At 44.0% G+C, this 13,840-nt stretch overlaps 1 protein-coding gene and 1 long non-coding RNA gene across 2 annotated transcripts in view; one reads left to right on the top strand and one right to left on the bottom strand.

Moving 5' to 3' along the window:
- LOC115090304 overlaps nucleotides 1–871 on the bottom strand; it is a 45,565-nt gene extending 44,694 nt beyond the window's left edge. The window contains exon 1 of the long non-coding RNA XR_003856365.1: nucleotides 675–871. This is a non-coding gene — a long non-coding RNA (uncharacterized LOC115090304). The remainder of the gene's footprint in view (nucleotides 1–674) is intronic.
- Nucleotides 872–919: 48 nt separating this feature from the next.
- SLC38A10 (solute carrier family 38 member 10) overlaps nucleotides 920–13,840 on the top strand; it is a 219,202-nt gene continuing 206,281 nt past the window's right edge. Inside the window, 2 exon segments of the mRNA XM_029599221.1 lie at nucleotides 920–1,605; nucleotides 11,791–11,908. Of these exon segments, the coding sequence (XP_029455081.1) occupies nucleotides 1,516–1,605; nucleotides 11,791–11,908 (208 nt within the window). The 5' untranslated portion in view covers nucleotides 920–1,515.

Here is a 13,840-nt window from a genome sequence, read left to right as displayed (position 1 = left end):
GAAACAATTTATTTTTGAATAAGATTTTTTCCATTGTGCCTATTTTAGCGTAGGTTTTTCCGGCAACTTTCTGCATCGGGGCTTTTATGCGGGTTTTAGCACGTTATTTGGTCTTGTGCGTGGGTTTTTTTTTTTTTTTTTGCTTGTATCTAATTTGCAGCACCATCCCCTTATTACATCCAGCAGAGGAACCTGCTTTTTCCTCATGCGCTAAAAAAATATGCGTAGAAAATTTGGGCCAATTTCGTCGTGGGTCTTATTTCATGCGCCCACAACTCCCTCCTGCCCCATCCACTTCACACCACCACTGTAATGTAATTGATGATTCACTCGTGCATTAACCTCACCTTGACCTGTTCATTCTTTGTTGGAATCTGAAAGAGACTAGGCTAGTCCAATAAAAACATATCACCTTATTTTTTTTATCCATTTTTTTTTGTTTATCGACCTTTATTTCTGTGACTTTCTTAAGGAACTGAATGGTAAAAATGTAGAACTACCAATCCATGCATGCACTATGGCAAAACCAGGACTGGATCCGTCTGTTTGGTTGACCCGATGGTAAAATGCAGTGCAGGTAGATAGATTACCTCTACGAATACTACTTATCACGTCTATAGCGCTTCTCGACGTACACAGCGCTATACAAAAAAAAAAATACAGGAGCGATTTACCTTAAAATAAGTGAAGACCTTTGTGGAATCCCTGCTGCCTTCGTTCTCTCGCAGTTTGAAGAGAAAGATAAACACCACTGAAGTCGATTCTGTGTCCTCCGGGTCGCCGGTGGCCGCTGTGCGAAGCAGCCAGGCCTGTCGGGGGCGCTCTAGTCTCCCTGCTAGTCTTGTTCCCCCTCTCATTGGTCACGTTGCTTCCTGGCAACAGGGGCAGAAGGAGCCCGGAAGCGAGTTCAGCAGTATTTCCCGGCTCTCCCCATAAACTACAATTATTCCGCTGGAGGAGCTGTCACGTGGGGAGAAGTTTCAGCCTGGGTCGGGCGGCGACGTGGATGTAGGCGCTGACAGCGATGCCGAACAGCCGACGGTTCCGCCTCCGTCCTGTCTGGTTCCGCGTCAGCTAGCGCTGGGCGGGGAGGCCGGGGACACCGCGCGGGCTTTCCCGTCCAGGGGAGAGCAGCGCCACGTCAGCTCTGCCGCTGCCGCACGCATTTCCCCTCCCTGCCCGGGACTAGACCGGCGAGAGTCCGCCGGGCACCGGGGGAGGGGAGCGCTCCTGCAGGGCCGGGGGAAACCTCGGCATTAAGGTGACCTGGCATCTCCAGTTCTGCGCACGTTGCCTTTACTCTTCCGGCCGGTTTATTTTTATGCCTAATTTTGTTTAAAGGAAACGTTTTGTTTCGCAGTGGGGGCGTTGTTTTTGTAATTGAAGAAACATCTGTTTTGTTTAGTTTTTTTTTTTTTTTTGTTTTTGTTTTGCTGTACATATATTCCCTCTCTTTTGTGGGTTTTTTTTCTCCCGTTTTTTGTTTAACTCTGTAAGTTTATAGAGTTTGTAAAGATGGCAGCTTCCAACTGGGGGTTAATCATGAACATTGTCAACAGCATTGTGGGTGTCAGTGTGCTGACTATGCCTTTCTGCTTCAAGCAGGTGAGTCTGCTTTTGAACCTTCTTTTTTTTAAATTGTTGGGTCAGTGTCTAGCACCATACAAGAATTATTAGTGAGAGACTGCATGCAAAAATATTTGCAGTTCTGTTATGGATTAATAGTGCAAAGTTTGTAGTGGTTTTGTAGGGACATGGTCAAAAGCTGGTGAAATGGTAAGTGTGGTTATTTACAGTTGTGGCACATCAGTAATAATCACAATGGAAAGATACAACTGGATCAGGAACTGGCTCTGAAGGATGAAGTCGTCTTTTACTTAATTGCTATTTCTGTACTGGTGACCTATATAAAAGAATGAAGGTAAAACCATTTAAACAGGCATAGGACATGAAACTAGTGGGTTTCAGTTATTTTGTAGCTAACATTCAGACCAATCCAATTGGAGCGGGAAAAATGGGCACTCATGATTGAGTGCCCGTTCTCCCAATGCATGCTGATCGACCTCTCGGGACACCTGATTTAATATTTAAATTGGTTGCTGCAGTAAAAAGGAGGTGCTAGACTGAGATCATGCGCCCCAGTGCAGCCTCGGCAGTGGGCGCCTAGCAAAGGTGCCTGTCAGTGGATTAGGAAAACAGATGCTTAATTTTACGAATGTGTTTTTCTAACCTGTGCACAACCAGTTAAAAAAAATTTTTTTTTTTATCGTTCTCCTTTTTGTTACTCTGATTTAATATTGCCACGATATTAAGTCGGAGGAAGTACACTTTGTGGGTTGCTCAAAAATAACACCTGCTTCAGGCAAGTGTTTAATTTCTGTGGGTAAAAATGTGCGTGTTAGGCGCACATTGTTTTTCATTCGGGAGAATAGCTAATAGCCTTATCAACATGAATTTACATGTGATAAGTGCTATTAGCTTCGGGGGGGGGGGGGGGGGGGGGTTGGTTGTGCGTTTTAAAAGCGCTAATCTAACCCTTTCAGCATAAGGGGTTGTGGATGTGCGTATTGCATTGGCCTGATGATAAATGATGGCAGAGAGAGACCAAATTGACCCAATTGCATTTCTTCCATTTTGGGTAGAATTACACATACATTTTCATACTCAATGCAACACTAGCTCCACATCCCACATGTCTCTTACCTGAACTTTAAAACCCTTTCCTACCACTGCCCTCTATATCGGTCCCAAGCATGCCTAAAATCTGTTAACATGTTGGTCTCCATTATCTCTGCTGGTAGGAGATTTTTCTCTTTGATTATTTCAAGACCAAATACTAAATCAAACACTTGGGTTCCCTTCCATATCTTATTAACAAGTTTTATAATATTCCACACAGGTACCAAAACATCTGGCTTCCCTGCTTTAATGAAGTTTTTTTTTGTGGTTTTTTTTTTTTTTAACTTTTTAGTGTTTGGGTAATTGCCAGGTTCTTGTGGCCTGGTTTGGCCTCTGTTGGAAACAGGATGCTGGGCTTTATGGACCCTTGGTCTGACCCAGCATGGCAATTTCTTACTATGGTTATTCCTAAAGCCTTCTCGAAAGCCTGATGCAGTTATGTCACTTCTGTTAGAGTTGTAACCACCATGCAGATTAACTCGCTTACCCTTGCCTCTCCCTCCCCCCCCCCCCCCCCCCCCCCAAGTACCTGTTGCTACAATATTAATCTTATTCTTCTGAACTCTAATGCACTGCCACTCTAAATATATTTCATGTATTGTGATATATTAAATCTGTATGTCTTTCAGATTTATATTAAAAATGATGAAATTAGGGTTTGCCCTGTGGTTTAGGTTGTAATATGGTGGTACGAGGGATTTGGATTCAGATTATTTGTCCAACCTGGCCAGATATGCCTGGATGCAGTGGTATACTTGGGCCCATAGAGAGTGAGTTGCCACTGATGCCTGCCAGTGCTAAGGATGAATCTCAGAGCAGATACTGCACAGGCCAGCAAAGGTTCCCAGAGGCAATGAAAAGGAGTTTATTAAAAAATAATAATAAAATAACACCCCCCCTTAATTATAGTCAGTATTGGCATATGCAAAATCTGATTAAATTCATGCACACCTTTTGTTTTTTACTTGGTTCCTTAAAGAGCATCATTTTTGTGGATTAGGCTATAAGAAGTTAAAAATAATCTCTTGTGATGATTTATAGCTTTTCTTTTTAAGAATAAAGTGATGCTTTTAAAAAGGTGCTTACACTTGGCTGACTCTAGTTTTAACCTCCCTCACTATGCAGGTGTGTGGTATTTTCGTTCACAAAAGAAATCTCAGCATCATGCATGAGTGTCTCATAGATCTCCTAAATACCTGGTGCTGGTTTATTACATATATGCAGGCAACCTGCATGGGTTGGAATTCATTGGAGAGGGAATGCAAAGTGGAAGAATCTCAGCCAGGTAGACTAGATGGGCCAATCTGATCTTTATCTGCTGTCATTTATTATGTTACTTTGATAGCATCATATGGAATGTGAATGTATGGGTCTTGAGGGAAGTCAAGAACCACTCAGAAAGGGAGAATTGCACCTTGGTTTGGGCAGAGACGTTCCCCCTCTGGCACTCTGTAGTTAGTTCACTTTTGCTTAAGCATCTGTTCTGCTGTCAGTTTAAAGCAACTGTTCAGTTTAAACCGATGAAGCTGTCAATGTTTTGAACATCAGCTGGTGTTTGTAGTAACACATGGTAACACTGTGCACTGTCTGAAGTAGAAAAATGAAGAACCCACAAATTAAAAAAACTTTCATGAAGCATTTTTTTCCCCCCCCAGTTATCACTGAATACTTTCATTCTCTCCTAACCCTGTGCTCTGTATCTTAAAAAGTCCAGCTAAATGGGATTTGTTCCCCCTACCACCAGATGGAGGCAAAGTGCAAGCTTTTGTCCTGATGTATACAGGAAGGAAGAAGTCTAATTCTCTGCCTCCAGCAGATGGTAAGAGTCAGCTGGGTAAGCAGGAAGGAGGAGGAAGTTGAGACTCTTAGGGCAACAGCCTTCACTAAGGTCGATTTTCCCCAGGAATGGCCAGGGCCAGGCCAGGGGACCCTCCTCAGGAAGATAGCTTTACAAGGACTGTTCTTCCTTTCCCCAGGACAATCAGGCATTTGGCTGCCTGCATTTCCTACTGGAGTAAAAGGATTACTGTATCCTGGGGGGGGGTGGAAAAAACAGTCAAGTGGCGGAGCTACTAGCAAATGCAAAAGGCAGGGAATCAAGGCTTTAATCTAATTGCTTGTAAAGGTGTGGCGAAAGTGTATTAAATATGGAGCCCGATGTGTTTCATGTGTTGTGGGCTCTTTTTGCAAAAATTGTGACTGCGCTGAGGAGGGAGGTAGGACTGGCCCCTTGGAGCAGCATGTATTTCCTGAAGCCACATTTCCTGCAGTGTTTGAGCAGGGAAACATGGCAGAGAGGCACTCTAGGCACTTCTAAACAGCATCAGAATCAGGGGCCATGGCCTGGAGAGGGCTGCAGAGGCCAGAGTCCCTGCAGAGCGGGAAGATGAAATTACTGAATTTGTATTGGTTATGCATAAGTTCTATTGTCAAATGAAGGGCAGGCTTGTGCTGGAATGGAGCATAAGTAGAGATTCCTCCAGGGAAGAGGACCTATTAGGAAAGAAGCGTAGGATGCATTCAGAGCTGGAAGGCTCCCTGCTGAAAAAAGAGCATTTTCAGAGAATCAAAGAGATTCCTCCTAGGGGGAGTCGCATGAAGAAAAAAGAGGAAAGGGGACCACGGGATCCTCCTGGATGCTGCTGCTGTTTGACTGTTCAGATCAGAGTAAGTAGGGGCTCTTGTAGCCAGAGTCTCACGGGTTCTGTTGGAAGACCAGCCAAAGGAATTAAAATCTAAATGAGACCCCATCCTGACAGGAATCGAGTAGCCAGCTACAGCCTTCCCAATCCACTCAGCAATATAAGACATGATTGGAGCAGAGTAAGAGGTACTGGAATCAAGATTAAGAAGCAGAATGATGATGGAAAAGCTGTATTTGTTGGAGCAACAAGAAAAAGGTTACTAATCCTGCCAAAAGTTGATGCAGCAGTATCTGCAGGAGCAAGGAAAACTGATTCCAGTAGAAGGGGGAGTGGCCCTGAAAGACACCAAGACAGGAATGTGGGGGTCTCTTATTGAAGACTCCTTTGCGTTGTCTAGCCTGGTATTACAAACAGTGATCTGCAGGCGTTATGTAGCCGAGGGCATTAGTTCACTGGGTGCAGCAGACCTCGTTAAGAGCTGACAGAGAAAGATCGTGAGTTATGCAGAGACAGTGCAGATGGAATCAGCGGCAGCATTTGGTGCAGTTGCTTTATATGATCTTATAACAGTCTCCGCCACGCAGGCGGTGACAGAGGCTATGGCCAGGCATCTACTGTGGCTAAGAAACTGGGCAATGGACTCAGTTTACAAAGCCAGGTTAAGTAAACTTCCGTTTAAAGGGAGGTTGCTATTTGGCGAATAATTAGAAAAGGTGGTGAATGACCTTATGGAATCAAAGCCACCAGAGGCTGGCAGAGGGTAGGGCCAGAAGATCCACTTGTATAGGAGCATTGTGACAATGGCCGAAGAACAGGTAGTACAAACTGGCCAGGAGCCAGAGCACAAGGACTGCCAGGCCATTAGGACAGGTCCAACCGTTTGGGGGACTAGGGGCATTCCAAGAGAGGGTAGCAATAGGATGCTACTCAACAGTAAGGCACTGTAATGAGACTACAAAGGTTCTACGACCAATGATTCGTGACATCCATACAAAGAAGATATCCCCCAGAGCTGAAATTTCCAGTAAATAAGGCCTTTCCGCCATTGCCTTACAAAGCAAACAAGGCAGCAGTCCAGGAAACAGTAGTCTACTCCATTTACAGGCAATAGTGCCACTCCCGTGGGAAGAATGAGTAGGTTCCTTTTCCTCTATGAATTTTGTAGTTCCAAAGAAGGAAGGAACATTTCGTTTGGTACTAGATTAGAAGAAAGTGAATCAGGCCTCGAGGTACCACACTTTTGCATGAAGACTCTAGGGATAGTAAGGACAGCAGTAAGAAGAGAAGAATTTGTGTCTTCTATAGATTGCTTTGCAGTTCCAGGAAAGCACTCTTCAAGATGTTGCCTTTCTGGCTGGCTACAGCTTCAAGGACATTTTCAAAAGTAATGGTGGTGGTAGCAACCTTCCTGCGCAAAGAGTGGATCAGAGTACATTTGTGCTTGGCCGATTGACTAAGAACCAACTCCTTCCAGGAAGGTTGCCATGCAACAGAGAGAATAATCCAAGTACTGGAGAAACTGGATTGGGTAGTGAGCAGGACCAAGAGCCACTTGCACCCTTCCCAGGCATTGGTATACCTTGGAGCACAATTCAATACAAGGAAGGGAAGGTTTTCTCTAAGAGAAGAAAGGATAGGCAAACTACAGCATCAAGTAAGGGCATTGCTGAGCACTCTAACCCTCCAAGCATGGACGTACTTGCAGGTTCTGGGTTCAGAGGCAGCGGCAATTGAGATGGTGCCATGGGCAAAGGCCCATATGAGACCATTTCAGAAGTATCTAGGTAGTCCCCGCGAAGCCAAGATTTTGAGAAGCTCCCTTTGAAAGAACGGATTAGGAAGAGCCTGGAGTGGTAACTATCCAAGGCCAACTTGGCCTTAGGATCCAGCCTAGAGCCCCCACAATGGATCACATTAACAGCAAATGCAAGCAGGTGGGGCGGGGGGGGGGGGGGACGACTGCACTGCGAGGGGCAGGTGGCACGAGGGCCAGTGTCTAACTAGAGGGATCACATTCGAATTGCCCGGAGAACAGAACTATTGGACTGGCTCTTATAAGCTTCCTGCTGAAACTAGGAGAGGCAGTCAAAATATTTTCAGATAGTGCCGTAGCAGTGATACGTGTGAACAGGTAAAGGGAGATTAAGCTTGCAGCTATGATGAGCTGGGGAGAGAAGCATCTTCAGGAGATCTCAGCTACAAAAAATTGGATCTAGGGGATTGGGAGCTGGCAGAAGAGGCCTTCAACCAAACAGTGGAAACATGGGGGAGACCTCAGTGGAATCAGATGGCCACATGAAAGAAACACTAAAGCAAGACAATTTTTCAATCGGAGAGAATAGGCTACCAAGAGGATAGATGCACTCTGCCAAAGGTGTCTCACAAACATATTGCTCTATATTTTTCTTCTATGGCCAGTGGTAGTGAAAGTGTTGAGGAGGATAGCAGACCATCCTGGGCAATGTGGTCGTATCACACTGGCTGAGACGTTTGTGGTATGTGGACCTAGTCAGGCTGAAAGTGTGAGAGCAATGATATTTTATTATTTTGTCTTTTCTGGAATAGACTGTTCCCAAAGATATGTTACTAATTTCTTGTTAAGGGCTTTTTCTGGTTATAAGAGCTCATACATTTTGAATGTTAATGCTGTAAAGCTGTTTTCTACGTTTTCCTTTCAATGGAATCCTAATGGATTCAAATATTTAGGCATACTCTTCTGTATGGATTTGGACTCATAGTTGTCAACTAACACTACATTTATTTTATCTGGAATCTGAGATTTGGTCCCCCTTGTTCTTGTCCCAGTGGGGTAGATATGAATCTCTTAAAATGACCATTATACCTGTAGTACTTTATATTTTTAGCATGTTGCTGTGCTATTTCCTCCTGTCTTATGTCTGTCTGGACAGACTTTTAAGTGGATTTCTGTGGAAGGTGAAGACCCTCCCTTGCAAAGCATCATGGAAACTGAAGCTTCCAAAATCGAGAGGAATTAATTTTTCTGTTTTTTGTTTCCAATATCACAATGCTTTTATATTCTGGCAGAGTTATAAATAGCTGGATTGAGATCCAGGTGCTCACCTTCCCGCATTGCTCATTCTTGAAACCTCATTGACTCTGCCTTTGCCATTATTTGAGAAGTACATGGAATGTAAATGGAAACATTCATCATGCTTTCTATTTTGGCGCAATCCTAAATTCAAAATTGACCAGAAGTGTATTGGTTGGGTCCAAGTGGTATTCTGGGGTATCTGGTCTAATAACCATATTTTGGATGCAGATTCCTTCAAATCCTTCCAGATCCTCCGCTTACATTATGACCCCCCCTTTGTCCTGTTCCTTTCAATTGCTCCAACTGTGGCGTTGTGTTCTTTCCAGGAGCATCAAATGTGTTCATCTTAAGGATACAGACTCTGTTCTTGATATTTGCCTACAAGTTGCTACTGTTGGGCATGTTGCCTCTGGATTCTACAAGATTTGTGTCACCCTTCCCCTGAGATGTAGGGGTGTAGAACACATCTTACCTTGTCTGCAGCACAGTGGGAATACTTCTAGGAGGAAGTAATAGGCTGTTCTTTGTCAGCTTCTTTGACACAGTCAAATTTCTTTCTTGTTCACCCGGTATTATGGACCCTGGTCAGGTTGCACAAATTTGATCCCTCTTTCTCAAATGTGTTGGTTCTGTCTGTTGGAGGTTGGCACATTGGATCATCTTCTATGCTATTACCCTAGTGTCCGGCCTTTTTGGCACAACATGTGGGATAAGATACTACTCTTATGTACTTATTGCACGCTGTTGTATTCTGAAGGCTTCCTTGTTCCAACAGGTCTTTTTCTTCTCTACCAAGAAGTTGCCTCTTGCCTGGCAAAGCATTTTAAGTTGTTGGAAAGTTTGTTCTTTACTTTTAATGTTGTGTTTTGGTTGAAACACTATATGTCTTACCCATAAGTATGAATGGCAGTAGCTGAAAAGACTCATCCTGCCTTTGTGGTGTCTAGAATTTGGCACTCTGAACAGGCTTATGTCACCATTCTTTGATTTGGTTGTCTGTTCTATGTATATTTATTACTTACTTTGGCTCAGGATTGTTCTTGTTCTCTGATAAGGTCTCTGAGTTTACAGTTGTGTTTTCTTGTTGATGTTATGATATTTATTAAAACAAACATTTTCTGAAAGTAAGAGAGCCTCTCAGATTTAAGATGGTGTCAAGTCTCGTGAAATAAAGATTGGTTGTCATGGAGGATTCGGCGCAATTCTCTCTTGCAACCTGGTTATTGAAAGGCACAAGCTCAGAAAGAGGAGATATTCTGCCCAAATAATGAATGATAACCCTACTGAGAGCAGGAAAGAAGTCCACTTCACTAACATGCATCAGAGTCTGGAGAATTTTTGCAAACTAATGCAAATGGAGAAAAGTATTATCCCATAAAGCAGAAGTAGCTACGATTCTGCAGTTTCTTTGGCAGGATGGATAAGGGCCTGGTAGTAAATTCACTGAGGGTCCAAGTGTCAGCCATCGCTTGCTCAGAGAACAAGTGAATGGGTCCTCCTTAGCATGACATGCAGATGTATTCTGCTTCCTGAGAGGGGCAAAACATCTATGACCATCACTGAAGCTGCTAGTACCACCGTGGGACTCAAATGTGGTCCAGAAGACTCTAGCAAGGGCCCCTTTTTAACACCTTAATATGATTTTGCTAAACACTGAAGACAGTCCTGTTGGTGGCAATTTGCTCAGCAAGAATAATTTGTTACAGGCCCTCTCATGCAGGGACCCATACCTTTCCTCAAGGGAGAAGGTAACAATCGGATCAGTACCCTGATTCTTGCCAAAGGTAGTCTCAGAATTTCATCTCAGTTTTATTGCCAGGGTTCAGGAATACAGAATGTGTAGAGGAAAGAAAGGAGCTATGATTCCTGGACATCCACAGGACACTCCTAAGATATTTGAAAACGATCAGTAGGTTCTGAAAATCAGGCAGGCTGTTTATTATTTGCAGAGGTGAAGAAAAGGACAAGCAGCTACCAAAGCTTCTATTGCAAGATGGATTAAAGAGGCAATAGCGACAGCCTACATAAGAGGGCCTGAGAGCACATTTCACGAAAGTACAAGTGGCAACCTGGGCAGAATATAGAACAGTAGTTCTGGTTGACATCTACAAAACAACCACATGGGCCTCTGTGTACACATTCATAAAGCATTATAGATGGAATCTTCAAGAGAGGAAGGAGATGAAATTCGCTATGGGAGTCTTGGAAACTGTTCTGGGTATCTTGCACCCAGGGTAAGTATAGCTTGGGTACATCACACTTATCTGGACTGGTTTGGCAGGACTAAGAGGAAGGTACAATTAGGTTCTTACCTGCTAATTTTCTTTCCTTGAGTCTTGACAGATCAGTCCAGAACCCAGCCTGGAAAATATGGGGAGCGGGCACGCGTGTCTATACGTAGCAGAAGAAGAACTGACGTACCTGGTGAAAAATACACCTGTGGAAGGAAGAGCAGAGATGATGTTCTCATCTCTGCATTTACACAAAAAAAGCACTTGTCTACTAGGTGAAGAATGCAGCTTGGGGAAGGAAGAGCAGAGGTTATGCTCAATTTGGAGGGACACCTTGGTTTATGCTTCTATGAACTAAATCATTTGTTTTTGTTTAAATTTTGCATAATAAAAGAGAGAAAAGAAGGAACAGAGAATGGGAAGAATCAGATTAAATTTTGAGGACTAGTTTGGGCAAGAGACGTCTGATTTCTTCATTGCTTTATCAGCCTATATAAGGAGGGACATCAAGACAAAAAGCTTGCACTCTGCCTCCATCTGCTGGTAGGAGGGCCAAATCTCACCTGTCTAGACTAGTCTGTCAAGACTCAAGGAAAGAAAATTAGGTAAGACCCTGATTATATTATATTAGACTTGAGAAGCAAAGGATGGAAAAGTAACTGGAATTTGGGTTCACCAACCAAAGACTCCTACATAACAGCTGCTAATCCTCAATGAAAAGATGTTTAGCTGGAAACAAGAGAAGCTGCTTTTCAGTAGACTTTTCGGGATCAGATGTTAAGAGATACTTTATAGTAGTTCATATACTGTCAGGATGAAAAATCTTCCAGCACAGATAAATGCCTACTTTAAGAGGGGCTGAAAATGTGTATTGGAGCCTGCAAATATTATTTGTTGTATATCGCCTTGGGTCTTTAATGTAGGGCAATATATAAATGGAAAAAATAAGTAAGATCCTTGAAGAAATGAGAGATTGCACCTTTTGTACAGGCATGGTTCTCCACACGTTTCTACATACTTCTGATAGAGTGAGCAACGTTAAATGAACTTTTAGGATCTACCGGGCACTTCCAAGTGACCTGGACTGGCCACAGTTGTAAACAGGCTGCTGGGATTGATTGACCATTTGTCTGACCCAGCATGACATGTTTTTATATTCTTATAACTTTTTTTTCTCTTCTAGTGTGGTATTGTTCTGGGAATTGTGTTACTTGTTTTCTGCTCCTGGATGACGCATCAGTCCTGCATGTTCCTAGTGAAATCAGCCAATCTTAGTAAACGAAGGACATATGCAGGCCTTGGTAAGAGATCTTTTTATTTGTTTTTCTACCTTAAAGGAAAATTATAAAACTTTTGTGGAGTGGTATACTACTGAAACCTATAGAAGGCATATGTGCTTCCTCTAGCACTTTCTGGTCATATTAGCTGTGTTTTACTTAAATTGATTGTTGCAGCTTGCATTATCATCAAGCTGAGTTCCCCATCATTAATAATTGCTGGTTGTTAGGGAGTAGGATCTAACCTGTGAACATAAACTGCACATTTTAATAGGTCCCAAGTGCGAGGGTAGCACAGCTGTCAACCGCATTACAGCAGTGTATAGAGACCCTAACACTGTGCTAAGAGTCTTAAACTCTGAACTCTCCACTCATGAATGCAGATAAGAGGGTAAAGTGAATGGTTTGCTTATAAAGTCAGCAGATTTCAGCATATGGACATATAGGATCTCCATTTTCTAAGTGACACATTGTATACACAAGGCCTAGTTCTACAAAGAATATTGCTGTAGTGTTGCTTGCTTTTATATCTATTTTGTGGCGAGGCAGTGTGCGTGAGAGGTAAGCTTGTACTGCTGCTGCCTGGGCAGTTGTGTGTTGGGGGAAGGAAATTGTATTGCTGCTGCTGTCTTCTTTATGTAGAGAAAGGAAGGACTTAAATTGCCAGAACTGTCATTTACCTTTCTATGAATCCCAAAATAATGTGTGGCACTATGATATCAACTGTTCAATACATATATCTATTGCTTTATTTGTTTAAAGGCCAACAGGAAAGGACATTTGTTTGAACAATATACTCTTATTCTGAAAAGAAACAAACATCCCGACACGACCATGTTTCGCACCAAGGATGCATCAGGGGGAGCAATGAGTATTCACATCAAGTAAAGACAAAGAGCATTTCCCAGGCCTCCACAGTAGCTAAGCACTGCGAGATCTGTATATGATTTCTTGGTTTGGAGGCTGTGGTCCTCCTTTGTTGGAAGCTTTCTCCATAGCACTGCCTCCCTTAGGGTCCAGGAAGCACCTAGGGGCGAGGGCAGCAGGAAGGAGGCAGACGGAGCGGCTGTTGCCCGCGGGTCAACGAGCGGACGTGAGAGCGTTTGGGCACACATGGTAAGGCGCGCTGCCTGTGCCAGAGTCTCGTCCTTACCTCGCACGTACCCTGCCCGTTCCCGGGTCCTGCTCCATAGCCTGGTCCGGCGCAAGCACGTAAACCCGGCGCTAATCCATTCTCTCCGGCGTACGTACACATGCGCCCTCATCCTCGGCTCATCCCTTTCCATCCCCCAGATTTTCTCCTCGGCCCGCGACGATCCCCCGCAGCCCCTGCCAATCTCTATCCACTCCGTGAATAGCGTCAGTCCGTCCCCTCCTCTGGAGCGGGCGGCATAAAAGCGATCTTTTAACGTAAGGACATAATAAATTGCTGTACAGAGTCAGATTGAGGGTCCGTCGAGCCCAGCATCCTGCCTTCAGTAGTGTCCGATCCAGGCCGCAGGCCGCAAGCACCCAAAAACTGTCTATCCCATGCTGCCGATGCTAGCGACAGCAGTGGCTATTTTCCCAGTTGACCCGATTAACAGCAGGTGATGGACTTCTCCGAGAACTCATCCGATCCCCCTCGAAACCCAGCTACGCTAACTGTGCTAACCACGTCCACCCGGCAGCTATTTCCAGAGTTTAATCGCACGTAGAGTGTAAAAGAGCTTTCTCTGACTAGTTTCAGACATGCCGGAGAGTACGAAAGGAAGCGGGGGAGGGGAGGGAAAAGAAAGGAGAGCTGAGACTTTCAGATATTTGAAAGGTTTTAATGATCCATGGTCAACAACAAACCTTTTCCCTCGGGGGACGACTCAGAACTAGGGTTCATGATTTGAAACTCCAGGGAGGAAGACTCAGAACCAATGTCGGGAAGTATTTCTTCACGGAGAGGGTGGTGGATGCCTGGAATGC

The sequence above is a fragment of the Rhinatrema bivittatum genome, chromosome 4, assembly GCF_901001135.1.
Source record: "Rhinatrema bivittatum chromosome 4, aRhiBiv1.1, whole genome shotgun sequence".
Lineage (NCBI taxonomy): Eukaryota > Metazoa > Chordata > Amphibia > Gymnophiona > Rhinatrematidae > Rhinatrema > Rhinatrema bivittatum.
The sequence above is the reverse complement of the archived record's forward strand: the minus strand, read 5'-3'. Positions and strand labels throughout refer to the sequence as shown.